Source organism: Tenebrio molitor, chromosome 4 (assembly GCF_963966145.1).
Source record: "Tenebrio molitor chromosome 4, icTenMoli1.1, whole genome shotgun sequence".
NCBI classification, from domain to species: Eukaryota; Metazoa; Arthropoda; class Insecta; order Coleoptera; family Tenebrionidae; genus Tenebrio; species Tenebrio molitor.
The window spans coordinates 5,238,313-5,259,738 of NC_091049.1; the positions used below are offsets into that span (position 1 = coordinate 5,238,313).

The 21,426-nt window shown below is 42.9% G+C and overlaps 7 protein-coding genes, 1 non-coding gene and 1 pseudogene across 9 annotated transcripts in view; 5 read left to right on the forward strand and 4 right to left on the reverse strand.

Moving 5' to 3' along the window:
- Nucleotides 1-8,664, reverse strand: part of LOC138128907 (uncharacterized) — a 51,947-nt gene extending 43,283 nt beyond the window's left edge. Inside the window, exon 1 of the mRNA XM_069045141.1 lies at nt 8,552-8,664. The gene's annotated coding sequence lies outside the window, so the exon portion shown is untranslated. The remainder of the gene's footprint in view (nt 1-8,551) is intronic.
- LOC138128898 (alpha-tocopherol transfer protein-like) lies at nt 1,681-4,452 on the forward strand. The gene is made up of 6 exons (XM_069045128.1): nt 1,681-1,926; nt 2,643-3,086; nt 3,142-3,394; nt 3,441-3,551; nt 3,601-3,703; nt 3,750-4,452. The coding sequence occupies exons 2-6, from the start codon at nt 2,815-2,817 to the stop codon at nt 3,899-3,901; spliced, it is 891 nt and encodes a 296-aa protein (XP_068901229.1). The 5' UTR covers nt 1,681-1,926; nt 2,643-2,814; the 3' UTR covers nt 3,902-4,452.
- On the forward strand, nt 4,602-5,372 carry LOC138128906 (macrophage migration inhibitory factor homolog). The gene is made up of 3 exons (XM_069045140.1): nt 4,602-4,980; nt 5,035-5,207; nt 5,254-5,372. The coding sequence occupies exons 1-3, from the start codon at nt 4,873-4,875 to the stop codon at nt 5,333-5,335; spliced, it is 363 nt and encodes a 120-aa protein (XP_068901241.1). The 5' UTR covers nt 4,602-4,872; the 3' UTR covers nt 5,336-5,372.
- LOC138128905 (chromobox protein homolog 3-like) lies at nt 5,369-6,426 on the reverse strand. Its single transcript, XM_069045139.1, has 2 exons — nt 6,267-6,426; nt 5,369-6,187 (listed from the first exon to the last, which is right to left on the reverse strand). The coding sequence occupies exon 2, from the start codon at nt 6,164-6,166 to the stop codon at nt 5,639-5,641; it is 528 nt and encodes a 175-aa protein (XP_068901240.1). The 5' UTR covers nt 6,167-6,187; nt 6,267-6,426; the 3' UTR covers nt 5,369-5,638.
- On the forward strand, nt 6,603-8,261 carry beag (IC cytokine homolog beag). The gene is made up of 2 exons (XM_069045113.1): nt 6,603-7,394; nt 7,444-8,261. The coding sequence occupies exons 1-2, from the start codon at nt 6,686-6,688 to the stop codon at nt 8,178-8,180; spliced, it is 1,446 nt and encodes a 481-aa protein (XP_068901214.1). The 5' UTR covers nt 6,603-6,685; the 3' UTR covers nt 8,181-8,261.
- A 94-nt stretch (nt 8,665-8,758) lies between the features above and the next one.
- Nucleotides 8,759-12,192, forward strand: eIF3c (eukaryotic translation initiation factor 3 subunit c). The gene is made up of 8 exons (XM_069045104.1): nt 8,759-8,796; nt 9,088-9,192; nt 9,241-9,661; nt 9,708-10,684; nt 10,738-11,145; nt 11,291-11,776; nt 11,822-11,989; nt 12,040-12,192. The coding sequence occupies exons 2-8, from the start codon at nt 9,103-9,105 to the stop codon at nt 12,124-12,126; spliced, it is 2,637 nt and encodes an 878-aa protein (XP_068901205.1). The 5' UTR covers nt 8,759-8,796; nt 9,088-9,102; the 3' UTR covers nt 12,127-12,192.
- A 231-nt stretch (nt 12,193-12,423) lies between these two features.
- LOC138128885 (vanin-like protein 2) lies at nt 12,424-15,180 on the forward strand. Of its 2 annotated transcripts, none has more exons than XM_069045107.1 (7): nt 12,424-12,654; nt 13,040-13,145; nt 13,197-13,340; nt 13,390-13,670; nt 13,718-13,929; nt 14,053-14,157; nt 14,206-15,180. In XM_069045107.1, exons 1-7 carry the CDS (start codon nt 12,650-12,652, stop codon nt 14,982-14,984), a joined length of 1,632 nt encoding a protein of 543 aa, XP_068901208.1. In that variant the 5' UTR covers nt 12,424-12,649; the 3' UTR covers nt 14,985-15,180. The 2 variants fall into 2 exon arrangements, with proteins under 2 accessions (XP_068901208.1, XP_068901209.1); XM_069045108.1 differs by having other exon boundaries at nt 12,425-12,713.
- Nucleotides 15,181-16,996: 1,816 nt separating this feature from the next.
- On the reverse strand, nt 16,997-17,116 carry LOC138130043 (U5 spliceosomal RNA). The gene has a single exon (XR_011159477.1). It is a non-coding gene; the product is annotated as a U5 spliceosomal RNA (small nuclear RNA).
- Nucleotides 17,117-18,886: 1,770 nt separating this feature from the next.
- On the reverse strand, nt 18,887-21,402 carry LOC138128909 (zinc finger protein 271-like; annotated as a pseudogene).
- Nucleotides 21,403-21,426: the final 24 nt, after the last annotated feature.

The window sequence follows — 21,426 nt, forward strand, 5'->3', positions numbered from 1 at the left end:
CGGCTGATCAAGAGTGGATCCTTCAAAAAGTTGTATTAATGAATAATGATGGGCATATTTGGTTGTGATGAATTATGTAAAATCATGAATTTTTATAGTTATTATTGGTTATTATTTTCAATTTACAAATTCTTTTTCATAAAATCGAATTTCAATTATGCGTGAGCGAAAGACAGTGAGCGAAAGTGAAACCTTCACCCACTGGTAACTATGGATACAGAATCAGTTACTAGGGAGGTATAGAAGAAAGGAATTTTATACACTGCTTATTGTGTATTGGAAGTCCTTTGGAAAAAAAATTGCAGAAAAGAGTTAAACGAGCCAAGTTATTGACTCGTCCGATACAAAAGGCACTTCGGACTTCGAAAAGAGTATTTAAAGTAGTACTCAAGGAACCGTAACGAACGTTGAGGTAGGTCGTGGACTTTCTATAAAGCAAATCTGCGAGTTAGGAATCAAGGTCAATGTCAAAATGGTATTGCTCTTGAATGTTTATCAAACTGGAGAAAGATGGCGTATCACAATTGAATTCAGTTGGATTAAGACCTGTAAATTCGACGGCTATAACGAATAATATTCAACTTGTTCAATACCTCCAATAATCTTTAAAAAGGAGTTTGTTTATAATTACGGATATTTCTATCAAGTATGATAATTCCCTTGAAAGTAATATTTTTATGTTATCAAATGATAACATATAAGTAATGTTTCTGACGAAGAATTTTATCAAATGAGTCAGGAGCTATTCGCAAAATATGCGGAAGATATTTCCGACACGATTTCGTCTCAATTACTGCCATTGGGGGAATGTTTCAAAAATGATTTGTCCAATTAACCGGATTTGTATTAATAAAAAAATTCTTGGTGTTGTTTTTATCAGAAAAACTTTTCTCCACGACTATTAAAGAAATGAATGCATTCTTGGTGGATATTCAATTAAAGAATTATATCAATTCCATGGCCTGTGTTAGAATATACAGAAATCCACAGCTGTCGGCCAATCACACCCTCGTATTTTCATTCTGCAACGACAAATCGCCAATCCGATGCGTTTGTAAACAATAAGTCGTGCATCGCGTAGCAACCGCTAAACGAGGTACAATTTTAATTGTCAAATATTAAAAATCAAATTAAATTCAATTTTCAACGATTATTTTTTCTTGGTATAGTCGTGGAGAAAGTATAGTAGGTATAATGGCTATTATTCACTCGGATGATTCCACCACTCGCCTATGGCTCGTGTTGTAATTTTCATTCTCTTGGCATAATAGGCATCATTATACGCTCATTGAAGAATGAACTATTTTTTTTGTAATTGTACATTATTAAATTTATAAACGTATTTTTCAAATGCTTTGTCAGGGTGTTTAACAAATATTTGAGGCGCTGTTTTCCTGACTCACTGATGCTGCAACATTGACTCGTGGCTGTATTGTTAACCCACTGTATGGTACACAGTGATTAATTAATACTGTGAACATTAAAAGTCCTTGAAGGTACAAAACGCATCCTGTCAGTTCACAAACACTAAAACATGTTCACTATTATAAAAAGTTGTCAAATAGAATGAATTTGTCTTATAAAAACAAGTCAAGTCCGCATCGTTGACCACACCCAAGTCCTGCACGACACAACAACACCCCCAAACCCATCTGATCTGACCCCGCTTCAGAACAAATGAAGACCAAACTACCCAACAACCTCCCTTTTTCGCCTGGGAAAAGAAGCAAACTCGTCTGGAGAAAACCGCCAATCCTGGATGACATCTTGGGGTCGAAGATATATTCAAGAAACTGGAATTTGATTAATATTGAAATTAACGTCTCTCTTTTAAACCGACGCCGTAGACAAATCTTAACAATCAGCAATAACGCTCACGGTCAGTCTCGTTTCAACAATTGACGACGCAACGCTGAAAAATCGCAGGTAAGTCGACTCCAAAACTTTTCCAGAGGTGTCAGGTCAGCTGGAGCGATGTCCAAATGATAAATTTTCCAAAACGGTTTTTCCGCGTGCACCTGATAACGTCAGGGCGCACCTGCGGTCTAAAATGGGATTTTTATCGCTCACAATTGACGTCATCTCAATTGAAAAAAAATGTCAGCAAAATATTTCCAAATATAATTGTGAAGCAAAATGGTAATAATTCCATTTAGAATAAAATTGTCGTTAGAATAATTGCAGTGTACATGTAACGTCAAGGTTATATGACAAGCATCTCCTAAATCAATATTTCATTTTTCAATGTCAGGTTTAATTGTTCAAAAACATGATCTCGTTGCCTCAGAGTCGTCTGAAGATGATTTCGAAAAAACGAAACACAATAAATGCGCTTTGAGTTTTGAAATAATAGTTATTTATGCAACGAGTTTCTGTGTAAATTGGGCTTTTCTAATTGCCCGAGGGACAAGATTAAAGCACGAGCGTAGCGAGGGCAATTAGAAAAGCCCAATTTACCCAGAAACGAGTTGCATACAAAATTTTATTGTTTGAAACGAGGTCCCTGAAGCTTCCAAATCTTTTAAAAATGGTTTCGCATTTGCTTTTGACAGTTTTGACAAATTTTTCAAAACCTGTCAGAAATGTAACGTTGAATGTGTTTGTCTAGGCCAACGGTTCGTTATCTGCTCATTTTGCTTTAGGGCAGTTAAGAGGCAGTTTACAAAAGAGAAGAATGAGAATTTATGACAGTTGAAAACAATAAAATGTATTTACATATTTCAAATTTAGAATTTAATCATGAAGTAAGAAAAACAAGGTCATGACCGCTGACTTGTTAGTAAAAACAATTGATAAAGATTATTTCGAGAAAAAATGTCGATCCAAATGGTCGACGTCGAAACCGAATACGCCAAAGACAAAAATCTGAAACGCGAAGATGTCAAAATCTTGTCGAAATGGATGGCCAAGCAACCGCACCTGCCCAAAGTGCCCGAATTGCACCTGGTGCTCTTCCTCCAGAGCTGCTACTACAGAATAGAGCCGGCGAAAATCGCCATCGATAACTTCTTCACCATGCGAACTCTGTGTCCCGACCTGTTCGGCACGCCTAGTGTGGAGTCCCTCAAAGAGGAACTCTCGGTGGGGTAAGTCTTCTCACTCTTCTCCATACAAAACTTGCAAGTTCTAACCCCTCAAAAGTTCCATAAACCTCCTACCAAAGACAACTCCAGAAGGCTACGCTGTCATTTGCATGAAGCTGCTAGACCCCGCTCCTGAGCACTACCGTCACGTCAACCAAATTAACCTCCTCGATTTGATCACGATGTGGAATCTTCACCAAAAGGGCACTTCCAACGGAGTGTTGGCCTTGTTCGACATGAAGGGAATCAGTTTTGGCCACCTGACCAGAGTAAACCTGGTCGCCATGAAAAAACACCTCTTCTACGTCCAGGTCTGAAGCCCACCGAGACGTTGTGTTTAATAACTGAGAGTTTCAGGAAGCTACACCGGTCAGGATAAAAGGACTCCACTGCATTAACGTGGCCCCTTTCACGGATAAACTCGTAAAGATGGCGAAACCCTTCTTGAAGAAGGAGCTACTCGATATGGTAAAAAGTTGGAGCTGTCTCGCAATAATTTTCGATTGGTCGTTTTCAGTTAAATTTTCACGAGTCGATGGAAACTCTGTATAAATATGTGCCAAAAGAGATTATGCCCAAGGACTACGGTGGTGAGAATCCCTCACTAGCAACACTACATGGTAGGTATCACCGAGTTCAAATAATTGTGAAAACGTGGCATTTTAGAGGAGAACACCAAAAATCTTCTCGAAAATATGGATTTATTCAAGTGGATCGACACTCTGAAGGTGGACGAAAACAAGAGACCGGGGAAACCCAAGACCACTGGAGACATTTTTGGCCTCGATGGTACTTTCAAGAAATTAGAAGTTGACTAAATGTCGAAACTATTCGAAAACTGTTAATTTGTGAAATATAGTGAAAAATAATTCGTGAGAATTTTGCTCGTGAGCGATGTGGGAGGGCGCAACATCCTGGTGAAACATATAGGGTTTTCATGTGACTCTAACTGGTCGACCTGTAAAACTGTAAAACTCAAATTATCAACAAAGAACAAACGGTTGTCTGTTACGTATTAGATACATTTCTCTGAAAAATGTCTTATTAGGTACAAGGGTATTTTTTTTTATAAAGTTTAATGGAATGCGTAGGTAGCCTGCCGTTTCCAAAGGCTCAACTATTCAAATCGTTATCCACAACAAGCGGCGTCAGTGTCAGTAAAATTCAAGTTTAGCGGTAGTATAGTTGTCCACATAAATGCAAAACGCCGCTTTGTTGAATAATATTGTTTTATAACTGGACCAGTCAGAGTCAGATGGAAATGTTATCGTTGAATTAATATCACACAAACATGAATTAAAAGCATTGTTCTTAAAAAAATAAGTTGTTAAAAACTGGTATATAGCAATCAATACATTGGAAATAATAATAGTAGTTTATTTGACGAGTTTGTGTGTAATTTGGGCCTTTTTTGGCACGAGTGGGCCAATTTACACACGAACGAGTTGAATACAACGTTTTTTTGTTCGACGAGCCCATTAAAGGCTCCAAATCGCTTAAAACCTTTAAAATTAGTTTGACGTTTCGTTTTGACAAGTTGTGACATTTATCAAAATCCGTTCACATAGGGGAAAATTCTCAAATTCTGACAGTGTCGAACAAAAAAAATGTTTTTCTTGAAAATTAGGTATTAAAACAAAGGGATGTAATTTGAGACACACAACCAGGAAGGGTCAGACACCAGACCAGGCTGGTCTGACCAGCGACACTTTAACCACCAACTTTGACCCGGTTACAGTGCAAGGTCAAATTCTGCATTTACAACTTTAACAAAAAAATTAAATAAAAAATGCCACACTTTCGCCTCGAGACCAACGTCCCCCAGGCCAAGATTCCGGCCGATTTGCCACAAAAACTCTGCCAAACCCTATCGAAATCGCTGGGAAAACCGATAAACGTAAGTTTGAGGTTATATCTCTTGTCATTCGCCACTTATTCGTTTCGTTTAAAGTATTGCGTAGCGACGGTCATCGGAGGCGTCAACATGTCGTGGGGCGGCACGACCGAACCCGCCGCCCAAGCTACTCTGATGAGCATCGGGGCGTTGGGAGTCGATCAAAACAAAAAACATTCGAAGGCGCTGGCCGAAGTGGTGTCCAAAGAACTCGGCGTGCCCAACTCTAGGTAATTGAGCTTGATTGATTGGCCCCGTCTGATTGTGTCATTCTAGGATGTACATTTATTTCATGAACGCCCCTTCCAGCGACGTGGGCTACTCTGGGACCACCTTCCAAGAGATTCTTGGAAGCTAAAATGTTTCAATTAGTTTGATTAAAATAGTAACGATAATTTTTTTCTTTTATTTAGATTTTAAAAAATTATTACAAATAGTCTATTGAGAAAATTAACGCTAAAAATATAACATGATCTACAACTAAGATATATCAAGAAAATTAAACTTACTTAATAGGAGAACAAACTTGGAGAGGTCAAAATAAGGGAAGATTCTACATATTAATGGCCGACTGAAGATTTGCTAGCTTGTAGCTAATAAAACCTACATCGGATCAATCGAGTTATATGTACATTAGAAAATATGCTTATCAACTAAGTTTTCACTCGGCTTTATTTTCGTCATTGGTGGGTGAATGCCATGTCAAACGTTCCTCATAGAACCTAATCACAACTTGGGGGCACTTCACGTTTGCTTGTTTGGCTGGTACCAGATCTGCCTCATCTGTACCTTCCCACTTCATTAAAAACATCAACTGTCCTGAACTGTCGGTCGCGCCGATAATTTTTTCCGGTTCCAGGCCCCTGTCAAAGCCGTGCACTTTCTTCTCCTCATTCTTCCTTTTTGTGCCTTTCAACTCCTGAGTCGGCGTCCCTCCCGCTTTGCGCTTTTTATTTCTCTCCTTTTCTTTGCTCGCCCTTTCCGCCTCGAACGCCGCGATCAAACCGGGACAGTCGAGATTCTCTTCCGGCTCCCATGTGTTGTCTTTGTCATCATAACCAATCCACTTCAAAAAATACTCCTTCACTCCGTGCGCGTTTATTCTACTATCGATAATCTTCTCCACGACGTACTCCTCGGGATTCGTGTCCTCTGTTGGCGAAGGACTGTTCCTTTTGCTTTTGCTCATTTTTGTGAATTATTGGCGGGGCTGAAATAAAACCGATCAAAACGTGACTCGGCGAAGCACCGGGCCGGGGTCCCCCGAACACGCCAATTATCCCACTTACCACTAGTTTATGATGTTTCCGTAACTATCTCAACACAACAAAACCCGCAAATTCCTTCAAAAGCCGACAAAACAGACGCTTCCTAGAGCAAAATCAAACAAATATGGCGTCGAACAGTCGGTAACTATTACAGAAAACTACAATCTCGACGGCGCCCGTATCGAATTTCACTCGAGTTTGCGCCCCGGGATTTCTTTATTTTCCAATATAAACAAAAATCAATAGATTTTTCAAAATAGTGCCGTTTAGGTGTCCGTTTTGCAATTTTTTAAATTAATTTGTCGAAACGCATTCGTCGATAGAGGGCGCGCGAGTCAACATCGCGAACTGTCAAAATATTTGATCACTTGATCAGTGTCTGTTATCAGTGTTGTGGTGAGTGTTCTGTGGGTTAGGCTGTGGTAAACAACTCTGAGAAGATGCCGTCGGACGCCGCCCCCGGGTCGCAACGTTTGACCAACGATGACTTCAGGAAGCTGTTGATGACGCCCAGGTCGACCCCCGCGAACGCCCCGGCTCCGGGGTCGATCCGGGAGGCCATGGCCAACTCGTCGTCGATGCCGCCCCCCAAAGAGGACAAGAACGAGGCGCGACGCAAGAAGAAGAGCTACTACGCCAAGCTGAAGAAGCAGGAGGACAACAAAATGGCCGAGCTTGCCGAGAAGTACAGAGACAGGGCGAGCGAGAGGCGCCAGGGGGTCAATCCGGACTACCAGAGCGACGACCCCGTGGCCACGGCACAGGCGTACCGAGCCGTGGCGCCGGACCTGAAGTCGGGGTTCGACGCGGCCGAAAGGCGCCGACAGATGATCCAAGAGTCAAAGTTCTTGGGTGGTGACATGGAACACACCCATTTGGTCAAGGGATTGGACTACGCGCTGCTCCAGAAGGTGAGGAGCGAGATCCAGCACATAGAGCAGGAGCAGGAACAGGAATTGGAGAGGTTGGCGACGAAGACGTCCGAAGAGAAAGAGAAGAAGGAGGTGCAGAAGAGGGAGGAGGATGAGCTCAAGTTCAAGACTAAAATTGGGAAGTCGATCTATCACACGATCTGCTCGCTCAAGTCGAGGCACATCGAGCGGTCGGAGATCTTCGTGCCAGGGCGCATGGCTTACGTCATCGACTTGGGTAAGTTTTATTTCCTTCAATTGACAAATTATTATTTTGTTTGTTGCAGACGACGAAGCCGAGTCAGACATTCCCACTACGTTGATCCGGTCAATAGCCGACGTCCCGTCCTTCGAGCTGACCACCACCCTCACCACGAACGACATAGTCATCAACAAACTCACCCAAATCTTGAGCTACCTGAGACAAGGCAACCGCAAGAACAAGAAGACGAAGAGAGGCCAGCCGGACGCGCGCGAAAACGAACAATCTGAAGAACAAGAGGGGAAGAAACCTGCTAAACGCGCCGCCACCGACGACTCCATCTACGGGGAGCTCGGCGACTACGTCCCCTCCAGAGGCAACAAGCACGCTTCGTCGAGGGATCACGGCAAGCAGCCGTATTTCGACAAACAAGAAGAACCGCTCGAGAGCAACGGCCCCTCGTTCAAGGTTAACAAGTCCGCGCAAATACTGAACAAGCTGGCGCAAGAACCGGAGGGCTACGCAGAGTGCTACCCAGGACTGGAAGAAATGAACGACGCGATAGACGATTCCGATGATGAAGTCGATTATTCCAAGATGGACTTGGGGAACAAGAAGGGCCCTATTGGGAGGTGGGACTTCGATACGGCGGAAGAGTACTCAGACTATATGAACCAGAAGGAGGCGCTTCCCAAAGCGGCGTTCCAATACGGGCTCAAAATGGCCGACGGGCGCAGATCCAGGAAGCACAAGGATAAAAATGAAAAGGCTCACCTGGACAGGGAGTGGCAGAAGATTCAAAGCATCATCAAGAAGAAATAATTGTTTTTATAGTTATAGTTGTATAATGTAACACTGTGTATATAATCGCTTGATAAAATATGACAGTTTTGCTGTTTCCAAGATGGCGTAATTACTGTTGAAACATGTTTGAATTTGCCGCTAAAAAAATGGATAAATCCAAGCTACCAAATATGATGGCTAAAAAGTAAGTCTTAAAAAATTGATGATTTGTAAATTTAGTCGACTAATAGGTTTAATTGTACAAATTTCATTGCTGAATTGGCGTAACTATTTGGAAAAATCTAGACTGCAGCGATGAAACATTAAAATTTTCTTACTCCTGCAATTCAATGTTTTTGTGCAAATCAAGATAATTGGCCCGACTACAAAGTAAAGTACTTGTAACTTACCTCATTTATTCGTCGAAATCTTCAAAACCACGTCCAGATTGCGGGTTCAACGCTAAATCAACCAATATTCAATAATTCAAAAAATCACTCCATCTTGTTTTTCTCTACACGGGTACCAACCGCAACCAGTCGGTCATTTCCGGATTACCAACCACGCTAACAAAAAGGTCCTAATTTGACAGGTCCTTGGCCATTTTGTGGTTACATTTTGTGAAATCTGTTAAGTGAAAAAGGGATTTAATTAAGTAAGTTTATTGATGATTTTACACATTTTGAAAACTCCGAAGCCGTTTTATTAAAACTGACCAAGCAATAGTTCTTAAAACGAAATAGTTGTCGGGCGTAGATGACCCTGATTTGGACCACATGGATCCTGACAGGAGTGCTTAAATCACAAGCAATAAATAATTTTAGACCGCGAATTAATTTTGATTAAGCACGTCGATTGTAAAATGGGTGCTGTGGTCGATATTGTGGCCAATTTGATGGCGCTTGAGCTTCATTGCTTTGAGGTTATGTTGCCCAATCTGTTTCAGACAAAACAGTGAAAAATGAGTCGTTTCTTCGCCGGTTCGGACTCAGACTCCGACAGCTCGTCCGAGGAGGAGCCAATCCAGCGCGCACCAGCTCAAGTCTACACCGTAAGTAGCCCTTAACCTCTTGACCTCGACCCAACCTCAATCTGTTAGTTTAGCGACGATGAAGAGGAAGTCAAACGGGTGGTTCGCTCCGCCAAAGAGAAGCGCTACGAGGAACTCACCAACATTATTAAACAAATCCGCAACTATAAAAAAATTAAAGACATGAGCAGTATGCTGACTAGCTTCGAAGAGCTGCAGAAGGCCTACGTGAAGGCGCTGCCGGTGATAGCGAAAGAAGAGGCGGGCCAAACCCCCCGCTTCTTCACCCGTTGCTTGGTCGAGATGGAAGACTTCATCAACGAGATGTGGGAGGATCGCGAGGGGCGCAAAAACATGAGCAAAAACAACAGCAAGTCGCTGGCGTCCATGCGCCAAAAGTTGAGGAAATACATCAAGGACTTCGAGGAGGACATATCGAAGTTTAGGGAGAATCCGGACCAACCCGATGACGAGGAAGAAGAAGAGAAACGTGAGTGGGAGTGGTGTATTCGGCAATGTTTAATTGTGATTTGTAGCTGAGCCAGAACCGGACTCCGAGACTGAAATACCAGTCAAAGCGGTGGCGAAGGCGGCGTCTAAGCAAGTGGTGGACGCCGAGGGGTCGTCAGATTCGGATGATTGGCCTTCGGACACCGACTCCAGTTCCGACAGCTCCGACGAAGACGAGGGCAAGTACCAGAGTATGAGGGAACGCTTCTTGAAGAAGACTGGACCGGTGCACGAAGAAGACGAAGAGCGCGAGAAACGCAAGGAAGAGAGGAGAAAAGAGCGCAAAGAGAAGGAGAAGAGAAAGCCGCGGAACGAGGACGAGGAGGACGGCGAGGGCGAGTGGGAGTACGTCAAGGGGGGCATCGCCATCCCCAGCGAGAAGCCCAAGATGTTTGCGAAAGACGCCGAAATCGATCTGAATCTTGTCATAAAGAAACTGAGCGAAATTATGGCCGCTAGAGGGAAGAAGAGGACAGATAGGAGGGAACAGATCGAGCTACTCCACGAATTGCAAAACGTCTCCGATCAGCACCAGCTCGGTGCCGCCATCTACGTCAAAATCAAGTTCGCCATCATCTCCGCAATTTTCGACTACAACCCGAAAGTATCCGACGCCATGAAGCCCGAGTATTGGATAAAACTCCTGGAGAGGATGTCCGAAATGCTCGACGTCCTCCTGGGCAACCCCCAGTTGTTCGTCTCGGAGTCGGTCACCGAAGAAACCGAGAATCTGGAAGAGCCCCCGTTCAAGATCCGAGGGTGCGTCCTCACATCCGTCGAGCGTTTGGACGACGAGTTCACCAAGTTGCTGAAAGAGTGCGACCCCCACAGCAACGAGTACGTCGAGAGGCTGAAAGACGAGGCCAAAGTGAGCGGGATCATCGACAAAACCATGAAGTACCTAGAGAGGACCAACGTACCGTCGGAGATCTGCAGAATCTACCTACGCAAGATCGAGCATCTCTACTACAAATTTGACCCGCGAGTGCTCCAACAGAAAGCGGTAAGTCGAGTGTACAGCCAGTACCGGAAAAAATCTAAAGTCCTCTTCTTCAGGGCGAGATTCCGAAGGACATCTACACTTCGGTGCAAGAGATGGAGAAGCTTTGCAAATTCATCTATGCCAAAGATGGTACCGATCGGTTGCGTACCCGCGCCATCTTGTCCCACATCTACCACCACGCCCTTCACGACAACTGGTTCCAAGCGCGCGATCTAGTACTGATGTCGCATCTCCAAGAGACGATCCATCACTCCGACCCCAGCACCCAGATTCTCTACAATCGTACCATGGCCCATCTGGGACTGTGCGCATTCCGTCACGCCAACATCAAAGACGCCCACAACTGTCTCGTGGATCTGATGATGACCGGCAAGCCTAAAGAGCTGTTGGCGCAGGGGTTGCTGCCGCAGAGGCAACACGAGAGGAGTAAAGAACAAGAGAAGATCGAAAAGCAAAGACAGGTAAGGTGAAATATTGATGGGAGGCGGGACTTGCGTGGGACGTGGTTTGTTCGTGATTGGCCGAAAGCTTGCCAGCAGCGCCACCACGCTCTTTGCAAACACTACAAATCCTTCGCGTCGGTGCTAACCGGGACCCCCTTTCCAGATGCCCTTCCACATGCACATCAACCTGGAGCTGCTCGAGTGCGTCTACTTGGTGTCCGCCATGCTGATCGAGATCCCGTACATGGCGGCGCACGAGTTCGACGCCAGACGCCGCATGATCTCCAAGACTTTCTACCAGCAGCTGAGGAGTTCGGAGCGACAGAGCCTAGTGGGCCCGCCCGAGAGCATGCGGGAGCATGTGGTGGCGGCGGCGAAAGCGATGCGCAACGGCAACTGGTCGGCGTGCAACAACTACATCATCAACGAGAAGATGAACGCCAAAGTGTGGGACCTGTTCTACCAAGCCGACGCGGTCAGAGCCATGCTGACGAAGCTGATCAAAGAGGAGTCGCTGCGCACCTACCTTTTCACCTACTCACACGTCTACGACTCGATCTCGATGGCGACGCTCGCGCAGATGTTCGAATTGGAGAAGCCCGTGGTACATTCCATCATCTCGAAGATGATCATCAACGAAGAGCTGATGGTGAGTGCGGAGCGAAGAGTCGCCAGGTGGTAATGTGGGTTTCAGGCGTCGCTAGATGATCCGACTCAGACGGTGGTGATGCACAGGAGCGAGCCATCGCGTTTGCAGTCCCTGGCGCTGCAGTTGGCCGACAAGATCAACAATTTCGTCGACTCCAACGAGAGGATCTTGGAGACCAAACAAGGGAATTTCTTCTCGAGGGGGATGAATCAGGTGAGTGGCGGTGTTGAGACGAAGATGAGGTGGTGACAGTGGAGTTTCAGGGAAATTTCAGAGGGGATAGGCAGAATTACAGAGGGAACAATCAGGATTGGAACCGGCAACGGAGGGATCACAGAAAAGAGTATTAGAGTGTGGCAAGTTTTAAAATTTTTTGTATTTGTCTTGATGGATCCAATAAATGTATATCTAAGGTCGAGGGGTTTTTTTATTTAAAAAGAACAAAACTATAAAAAAGGTGAAATGGAAGAGATAAACTGAAGGAAAAGAATAAAGAGATAGTCGAAAGGAAGAGAACTAGTTCAACTCTGCAGATATGTGAAATTCTTGTTGGTGTTTGTTATTGTCGATTTAAGTCGCAAGTATGTTGCATTATCAGCAGAGATGCGATTGGTCATTGGGAAATTCCGCTTTGCAATCTCTTCAAGCTTGATTATTTTTAATTCAGTTTGTTTTGCAAGAGCGAATGCGCATGTAGTGTTTCGTAAAAATATACGCCGATGACATTCACATCTTGTCGGGGGCTCCAGGAATTTTACTTATTTTTCGAGTGGTCAAACCTGAGTTGAGTGACATAACCTCAAACTTCAAATTTGAACAAACCGGAAAACGAGAACCCGGAAGCGAGAAAATTTAAATACTTGTCTTAAAGGGATGCTGTGAGTACCGAAAAAGTGCAGAAAACGTACCTGGGGGTTAATTGCAAATAATTTAACAGGTGAACAATCACTGTGTTAAGTTTAAACTTAGGTGGCTTTGACTTTGAATAATTTTCAAATGTCACGGTGTCTTCGACATTATGACACTTGCCTCAAAATGGACGATAAAAGGAAACAATAATATTAAATTAAGGTGATAAAGACTGTTAAAGCAGTCTAATCCCAATCTGTAAATGAACCGGTCATAAAAAAGCTTGAATTTCATTATTTCGGTTTAAATGAATCAAACAGTTTCAAAAATTTGGGAGATCCGCGATAAAATCTTATCTTCGTTGTAAAACTGGGTTCTGTGTGTTTTGTGATTATTTACATCATTGTTATGCAGGGTCACGAGCAGAGACATGATATGTGACATAAAACCACAGATATTAACACCTGGAAGAAAAATGCTTCCTCTTGTTTTCTTTTTCCTTGGTTGGGTTGCTCCTGCAGTGAGTAAATCAATAATTCACTGCCACGCAGTGAAAAAATGCATGTTTTAGACTCTTTCTCCGTGGGATTCCCTCACTGCCAACATTGCAGTAGTCGAGTACCGCCCCCTGCACGACTCCAGCGCCCTAAACAACAACACGGTCGCTCTGAACACCAAGAAATACGTCGAAATCGTGAAATCAGCGAGCCCCAAAGTACTATTTACCCCATCCTGTTCCCTTAAATCTGCAATGTCATTTCCAGAAACTCGACTTGATCGTGTTTCCTGAAGCCGGCCTCCGGGACACCCCCGAAACCGCCGTCGAAGTGCGCGTCTCGGACAACCCCTGCAAGTCCGCAAGCCAGGCCGACGTCCTGACGAACCTCTCCTGCGCGGCCGCCGCTTCCAAGACCTACATGGTGGTCAACCTGGTGGAGAAGTCCAAATGCGACATCGACAACGCGGGCGACAACTGCGCCAAGTTTGGCTTTCGCTTCTACAATACCGACGTGGTTTTCGACCGAAGCGGGAGGATTGTTAATCGGTTGGTGGGGCAGTCTGTGCCGCAGATGAGTTGATCGGTTGTTGTAGGTACCGCAAGTACAACCTCTTCGGCGAGAGGGACCTGGACAAGCCCGACGAGCCCGAAGAGGTGGTCATCGAGACCGATTTCGGAGTCCGGTTCGGGATCTTTACTTGTTTTGATGTGTTGTTCAAGAGACCGGCTCAGGATTTGCTGAGGAAGAATGTAGATGGGGTGATTTTTCCCACCATGTGGCACTCGGAGCTGCCGTTTTTGACAGGTGCGCCCTCGGATGGTCTAAGTAACGGATGAATCTGTATCTCGAACGTCTTTTGCGTCTTCACATTAAAATTTGTAGACAGTAAGTCACTTCAAAACACCTGATGGTGATTTTTTTTTGTAGCACTTCAGGCCCAGCAGATGTGGGCCCACGCCCACGACACGTATTTTTTCGGAGCCGGTACCAACGTCCCCATTGTTGGTTCTGGAGGAACGGGAGTTTACAGAGGTACAAAACCCCCCACGTGATTCTCTCCCTCCACACTGAATTTTCCAGGTTCCAGGAGCAGAATCTCCGGCAGTTTCCTCGCCGAAGACACCTTTCAAACCTTCTTTTTCGAGAGCGTGGGGGGCAAAGTACCACCGCCGCCCCCCGAAGACGTCGATCTCCTAGCCGAACAAATGAGCAACTTCACGATATTCACCGACACAAGCCTCCCACGATTTGCCTCTTTTGTGGTGGACACCGCCGTGAAGAACATTCAGAAGAGGTTGTGTCACGGAGAGGACGACGAGGACGAGTTCTGTTGCGACTTCGACCTCCGTTTGTCTCTATCCGAGTCGAGGTCGGACCTCCCGTTTTATTCGTACCTCCTGGTGGTCTTCTCGGGGGTGCGCTCGTTCCGCGGCATGTACAACGGAGGGATCCAGACGTGCGGCGTGGTCGCGTGTCTGAATTCTTCGTTGTCGTCTTGCGGTCGTAGATTTGCCAGATATGAAGAGGTCCAGTGGCCCGTGACCTTCGAAGAGATTACGATCCAGACGCGATACGAAGAAGGCGAGAATAAGACTTTCTTCCCGAATTCGTTGCTCAGTTCGATACGACCGATCGACGCGAGCGACACCTACTGGACTGGAGAACGAGTGGGAGAGAAGAGCGTCAAGAGGACGTTTTCGGTGAAAAAACCCCAAAATCGTCTCTTCACTTTTGCGATTTATGGGCGCAATTTCGACAAGGATTCGCCTGCTGGTTCGGGGAAGGGCAGTTCCAGGATTCTTACGTGGTTGTTGTTGAGCTGCGTCGTATTTTTATCTGGATTTTCAATCATGCAATAAAAATATTTCCATTATTTATTCGATACTAGGCAACCCACTGTACATTTGAAAGCATTATTTGTACATTTTTCTCCTCGAAATGGTGCTCTACCGTATTGTTATTGTTTATAAAAAACTAACGGAAAACTATTAAATTGTAATACTTATCTTCCAAGTACATTGGGCGAAAAATAAAAGGAAAACAATAATAATAGTATATTACACGAGTTTTTTTAAGAAGTATTTTGTAGCATGCACGGGTTTAGGAGTAAGTGTTACAATAGTTATTTATGCAACAAGTGAGAAAAGTAATACTTTTTTTACGAGAAGGCAAATTTGCCACACGAGCGCAGCGAGTGCGTAAATCCGCCGAGTAAAAAAAAAGATACTTTACCAACGAGTTGCATACAAAAAATTTTTTGGCGCTCGTAAGTTTAGATAACAAATTTTTCAACACTCAAAATTTGAAAATTTTCTCCTGTGTGAACCCGTAGACCTTTAAAACGCTCGTTGCGTTTTAAATTGGCCCACTCATGCCAAAAAAATCCCAATTTATATACGAATTTGTTAAAAAAACTACTAATTATGAATGAAAAATTTTATTATTGCGTTAAAAAATGACACGCTACGGCACTTTTTTTAACGTTTCTTGACCGATTCAAAAATCACGTATTTTATGGACGCAAACGAATGAAAAAACTTGGCACTTTTTTTGACGGACGTTAAAAAAACGCCTTATAAACGAGATATCATACACTATTTTTTCTGCTTTGCACCTTTTAAGGCATTTTTAAGTGACAATTAAGAATTTTCAAATTTGGAGAATTTGGTCGTGGTTAGCAACGAATTAAAAAGGAGGGAAGACAATTTTGCATGTACAGTCGCGATCAATAAATTTTGGACACTAGTGTCATCGTGCTATCATACATTCTAAAACAACCTTTATGTATTAATAACCTTAATTTTGATTGTTGTGTCAATTTTGAAAATGTGAATATCTGATTTACCGACAAAACATTAAGTTTTAAAAATCAGACAAATGGAATAGAACGAGGTTTTAATTAATAAAAATAGAAAATAAATAAATAAAAACTATAAACTTAATATTTTGTCATCGCTCATATTGGCAAATTGTAGACAATTTCAATAAAGCATGATTAGTAGAGTAATTTTTTTTGTATGACAGAAAAATGATGTCCAAAATTTAATGATCACAAGAGTACTATTGCGGGCATAAAAAGTGGGACATCAAATTTCTGTCAGCTTTTAAAAAATTCGATGTAGTTCAAGCTTTATTGTTATTTAGCCTTTGATTATTGTCATTGACACTATTCTAACTGACAGTTTAAAAATTTACTTTATACTCCTATTTTCTTTTTCTAAATGCCCTTTTCTTTTGATAAAGGTAGATTTTGATTGGGACTTTGCATTAAATAAATATTTACGACGTGCTTATTTAGGTACACTCATTACCTACAACACTTAATGACAAACGTCAATCAATTCAAAGTAGGGTTAGAAACAGATAAGGGTCATTTCACATTAAAAGTCAAAGCAGTGATGTTGATGTCCCACTTTTTTTGCTCACAATAGTACTCAGCCAGAATACGAGATCGGAGTTTTTAAATAACCTCGGCTACGCTTACGCTTAGCCTCGGCCATCTAAAAACACCTCGCACCTAAAAGTGTTACTTTCGCAGTTTGTAATGTAAACAATTCAATTCCATTTCCATTTGTCTGATTTATTAAAACTTCTTGAATAATTTTGTCGGTAAATCATTCACATTTTCAAAATTGTGGTTAACTTATTAACTAATACATAATAAGAAAAAGAAAATAAGATTGATAACTTGATAAGGGTCGTTTTAGAATGTATGACAGCATACAGCACGTTGCATAATGAAATTAAGCGTTCAAAAATTATTGATCGCGACCGTACAGAGTTATGAGTTACAGTCAGAGCACGTCAGAGTCACCGAATCAGACAATTGATTTATTGATCATCTTTTTAACTGCACTTTGATTATGTCAAGCGCCCAGCTTTCGCCGAGCATACGAAAAATTCATCGTAGACTCATTTGAATTGTTCCCCTCCACGGAAATCTTTAGTAAAAGGCGAAAGATTTATTCGCTTTGAAGGAAAACCAGAGTGACGAGCAATCTTTTCATCAACCCTTATATCTTCACCAGTTCGTATACTAGTCGCAACATGTTACAAGTGTCTCCCTCTGGTACTTTCTACGATACCTAGCGTAACATGTACAGTCGCGGCCGTTGAAATCTCAGACAGGAAAGATTTAAACACTCTGTATAAATTCCGAAATTTGATTAGCGTAAACAGGATTTTCATCAAGGATTATAAAGTCAGTGTCAGTTTTTGACATATTAGATCAGAATCGAGCGTAACTTTTGAAATGCCGCAATTATCTGATTTGCAAAAATGTGTTAGACTGAGGGACGGTGTGAATATAACAGTCATTGCGAGAGAAATTAATGTGGATAATGTTTGAGTGACATCTTAAGAAACGTCACTTTCGGTACCACTTACAAAGCCAAAAGTTTGGCGTTGTCAAAGTGTCTGAGTTTTCAACGGCCGCGACTGTACAGGCGCGAACATTAAATTTTGGTCGTTAATGTAATTATTTGACGCAATGGAAAATGCTCCATTCCATTGTAAAACGGTCGTAAACATCATAACTTATCATCTCTGTCATCATGTTGTATGACATTAATCATTAATTACTGGAAAATGAAAGAAAATTTGACTGTTGGCTGTGCGAACTTCCCTACATTTGTGAGGTTAGGTCCCCAGACTATCCACTACCCTATTCACAACCATTCACTTTTTGGTATAGATAATTTAAATCTTCCAATAAATAAGCGATCTATGGACTCGTCTTCTTTTTTGTGGGACACCTGTATAACACAATTGTTCTACAGGTTATTTTAAATTATTATAGTCCAAGTAGGCCATGCCCATGTTATTACATTTTTGCCGCTTTCATGTGAATTGTCAGTTTTGTCGCTGTCACTGTCACTGTCATTTTTTAGGTGAAAAGTGCGGTGATGAGATGTTTATTTATTTTTGTTAAATTAACAATTGAATCATTTAGAATAACCTGTAGCATCTTTTAGGTTGAAAGAGTTAATTCTAAATTGACAGTTTTTAGATTGAGCGTGGAGGGAGAAAAGACTGGAGATGGCATTTCCTATGCTTCCCATGTTAAAAATCCGAACCTTCTAAAAGCACGTGCAACAACCTTTTATGACCCAGTCCACAATGCGCTAGATAAAGAAGCACAATGCGCCTGGAAGGAAGGCGAAGGAAGCCATTGGCCTAGCGTCTATATTCAGAAACCTTTTATGACTCTGTAGTTTTCGCGGGCCGGTACACTTATTTGAATTAGTGCCATCTCCAGTCTTTTCTCCCTCCACGATTTTGAGTGACAATTCAAAAGTCTGATACACAATCACCAAATTTTGATGTCCACCGATGAGCAGTGTTGCCAGACCCATCTCAAAATCTATGGGGCTTCGTATTTTCAACCATCAAAATTCCTCACATTTCCAAATTTAAATTATCTCCGCACACACCTGGACAATCTTTTGTCTTGTGCTATTTACTGTCGCGAGCAAAAAATTCTGGTCGTCAATGTCATTTCAAAATTTGGTTAGATTGTCACAAATTAAAAAATTTTCCCTGCCTGTTTATGCCCATGTCAACAAAGTGTCAAAAAAATGACAATTAACGTCATACAACATGATAGGTTATGATATTTACGACCGTTTTACAATGGAGCATTTTCCATTGTGCCAAAACTTGATTTTGAGGACCAGTTTTTTTTGCTCGCAACCGTAAAACTGTTTCCCAGTTGTGGGCAAGAACTGGAATTGGCGGTGAGGGGGGATAATAATGAATCCACTTTTCTCAAATAGTCAACTTTATTAAAACAGTTTTTCATTACACCAGTCCATGCGTCGTCTTCGCGTGTTTTCTCAACGCAAACTCGCTCTTGTACGCGTTATCACACTTGTCACACTGGAACGTCCGCAAATTCGAGTGACTACTGTAGTGCCTCTGCACCATGATCTTATCAAAAAAACTCTTGCCGCAAATCCCGCACGAAAACTTCTTCTCTCCCGTGTGCCTCCTCAGGTGCTTGTTCAAATTACTGCTGAGCGGAAACTTCTTTAAACAGTAACTACACTCGTACTTCCACTCCTCCTGATCCGCGTGCACACATATCTTGTGCGTCCTCAAGTTGCTCGCCGTGTTGAACGTCTTTTCGCACCCGTCGCACTTGTACGCTCTCTTGTTCTCGTGAGTCTTATTGTGTTTACTCAAGCTGTCCGGCCGGGCGAACTTTTTACCGCAAAACACGCACACGTACGACCGTTCGTTGTCGTGTTGCAACTTGTGCAAGTACAGTTTACCGGCCACCGGAAAAGTCTTGCCGCACAGGTCGCACTGGAAAGGTTTCTCGAACGTGTGAAGGGCGCGGACGTGGCCCAACAAGTGTTGTTTTCTTTTGAACGTCCGTCCACAGTAAGTGCAAGTTTTTGACGACTTTATCGGCGAGTCTGTCGTCACTCGTGTGGAATTTTTGACCGCTTCTGTCGACTCTTCTATCTTGACTTCTTCAATGCGATTTTCTTCTACAGTAACTTCCCAGTTTGCCGCTTCCCGTTTCTCGATTTCCTCCAGGTACAGACGACGCAGTTCGATCGATCGTAAACAAGACTCTCTGAACGCGTACGTGATTTGCAGGTGTTGGTAGCAGAGAGTGCAAATTTTTGAATCGTCGTCCCACTCCTATAATTTAAAAAAGAAGGTCTTGGGAGACCAATGTCTCGCTTGCAAATTGTGTACAACAAAAAATGTACAAAAACACAAAATCATCTCATAAATTTGTACAAAAAGCTATTGTACCACGTGCAGCATTATCGAATACAGTTTTTACAGAGGAAGAATGTAGTTTTTCATTCAAGTTTTCACGAAATGTGAAACCTAACCTCAAAATACAAAACCCTCATATTTACATCATTTCCACTTACAATATCGGGGAAACAATCACGCAACTGTTGCAAAAACACAATTCCATCTTCGCCATCGCACTTCCCTTCCGTTTTGATAATTATCACATCACTTTTTACGCAAACACAACAAACACCTTCCAATCCACTCATTTTCAATATAAACAATCGATCTAACCTCACAAATCTAGGGAATTTCGCACTGCCAACTGTCAAATTTTCATTCATTTTCCACGATATTGTGAGTTTTCCGCATATGTTGCTTCACGTACGACTTGTCGATAAACTTCTTTTGACAAATTCTACAAAAATAGGGTTTCTCCCCCGTGTGCGTACACAAATGCCTTGTCAACTTGTTCTTGTCAAAGTACGCTTTGGGGCACACATGACACAGATACTTCTTCACTCTGACGGGCACTTTCACGTCGCCGACTCCGTGAATCTTCTTCTTATGTATGCTCATGATGTGCTTGTCTTTGTACTCTTTCTTGCAGATGTCGCACACGTACGCCCTGTTGTTGGTGTGGGAGCGAAAATGCTTCTGCAACACGCTCTTGTCGATAAATTTCTTGTCGCACAAGTGGCACGCGAAGGGCCGCTCGTCTTTGTGGCGACGCATGTGTGCGTCATAATTTGACTTGATCGGAAATCTCTTGGAGCACAACTCGCAGACGTGCTGCCACAAACTGGGGTCGGTGTGGACGACCAGTTTGTGCGAGCGCAAGTCTTTGTGCGTGTTGAAGCACTTGGAACAGTGCTCGCACTTGTATTCTCTTTTGTTCAAGTGGGTCTTCTCGTGTATTGTCAAGTCACTTTTCGTGACGTAACTCTTGCCGCAATAGGTGCAAACGTGGGTGCGACTGCCGTTGTGGTACTTCAGGTGTTGCAACAAGTTGGACGAACACGCGAATCTGTTGTCGCAAATGTGACAAACGAACGGTTTGACAGTTTTCGCTTCGGTATGATGTACCTTCACTGAGTGCGCTACGAGCTTGGTGCTGCTCAGAAACGTCAAGTTACAGTCCTGACACGCGAACTGCGATGACTTTTGCGATTTACGTTCAGATATTGAGCCGCAATTGTCTTCGGAAGGAAATGGACGTGACGCCACTGTTTCTTGACTCCTCAAATTTTCCGAGTTCAAACATTTTTCTCTAAACAGGTACACCAAATCGAGGTCAGCATTGCACGGCCCACAAATCATATAATCCTCCTTCCAGTCCTGAAACTTCAAAGTTATCCACAGTTTAACAAAACAATTTTAATTACAATTTCGGGAACGCAGGATCGCAATTTGCACACCACCGATCGATTGTTATTATCGATTTCGGTGATCTGTCGCAAATCTGCCTCATTTTGTAGACACACAGTGCAATTCCTCACGACTTTTTCCATTACTTGAATTTTTAAACATAACCTCAAAATCTAC

Bases quoted from the DNA above. Each gene is read 5' to 3' on its own strand.
- LOC138128898 (XM_069045128.1), top strand. From the start codon at position 2,815: ATGTCGATCCAAATGGTCGACGTCGAAACCGAATACGCCAAAGACAAA. The intron at 3,087-3,141 runs GTAAGTCTTCTC...ACCCCTCAAAAG, and splicing joins AAAGAGGAACTCTCGGTGGG to TTCCATAAACCTCCTACCAA. The intron at 3,704-3,749 runs GTAGGTATCACC...GTGGCATTTTAG, and splicing joins CTCACTAGCAACACTACATG to AGGAGAACACCAAAAATCTT.
- LOC138128906 (XM_069045140.1), top strand. From the start codon at position 4,873: ATGCCACACTTTCGCCTCGAGACCAACGTCCCCCAGGCCAAGATTCCG. The intron at 4,981-5,034 runs GTAAGTTTGAGG...TTTCGTTTAAAG, and splicing joins CGCTGGGAAAACCGATAAAC to TATTGCGTAGCGACGGTCAT. The intron at 5,208-5,253 runs GTAATTGAGCTT...GTGTCATTCTAG, and splicing joins CTCGGCGTGCCCAACTCTAG to GATGTACATTTATTTCATGA.
- LOC138128905 (XM_069045139.1), bottom strand. From the start codon at position 6,166: ATGAGCAAAAGCAAAAGGAACAGTCCTTCGCCAACAGAGGACACGAAT.
- beag (XM_069045113.1), top strand. From the start codon at position 6,686: ATGCCGTCGGACGCCGCCCCCGGGTCGCAACGTTTGACCAACGATGAC. The intron at 7,395-7,443 runs GTAAGTTTTATT...TGTTTGTTGCAG, and splicing joins GGCTTACGTCATCGACTTGG to ACGACGAAGCCGAGTCAGAC.
- eIF3c (XM_069045104.1), top strand. From the start codon at position 9,103: ATGAGTCGTTTCTTCGCCGGTTCGGACTCAGACTCCGACAGCTCGTCC. The intron at 9,193-9,240 runs GTAAGTAGCCCT...TCAATCTGTTAG, and splicing joins CACCAGCTCAAGTCTACACC to TTTAGCGACGATGAAGAGGA. The intron at 11,990-12,039 runs GTGAGTGGCGGT...GTGGAGTTTCAG, and splicing joins TCTCGAGGGGGATGAATCAG to GGAAATTTCAGAGGGGATAG.
- LOC138128885 (XM_069045107.1), top strand. The intron at 13,671-13,717 runs GTTGGTGGGGCA...CGGTTGTTGTAG, and splicing joins AGCGGGAGGATTGTTAATCG to GTACCGCAAGTACAACCTCT. The intron at 14,158-14,205 runs GTACAAAACCCC...TGAATTTTCCAG, and splicing joins AGGAACGGGAGTTTACAGAG to GTTCCAGGAGCAGAATCTCC.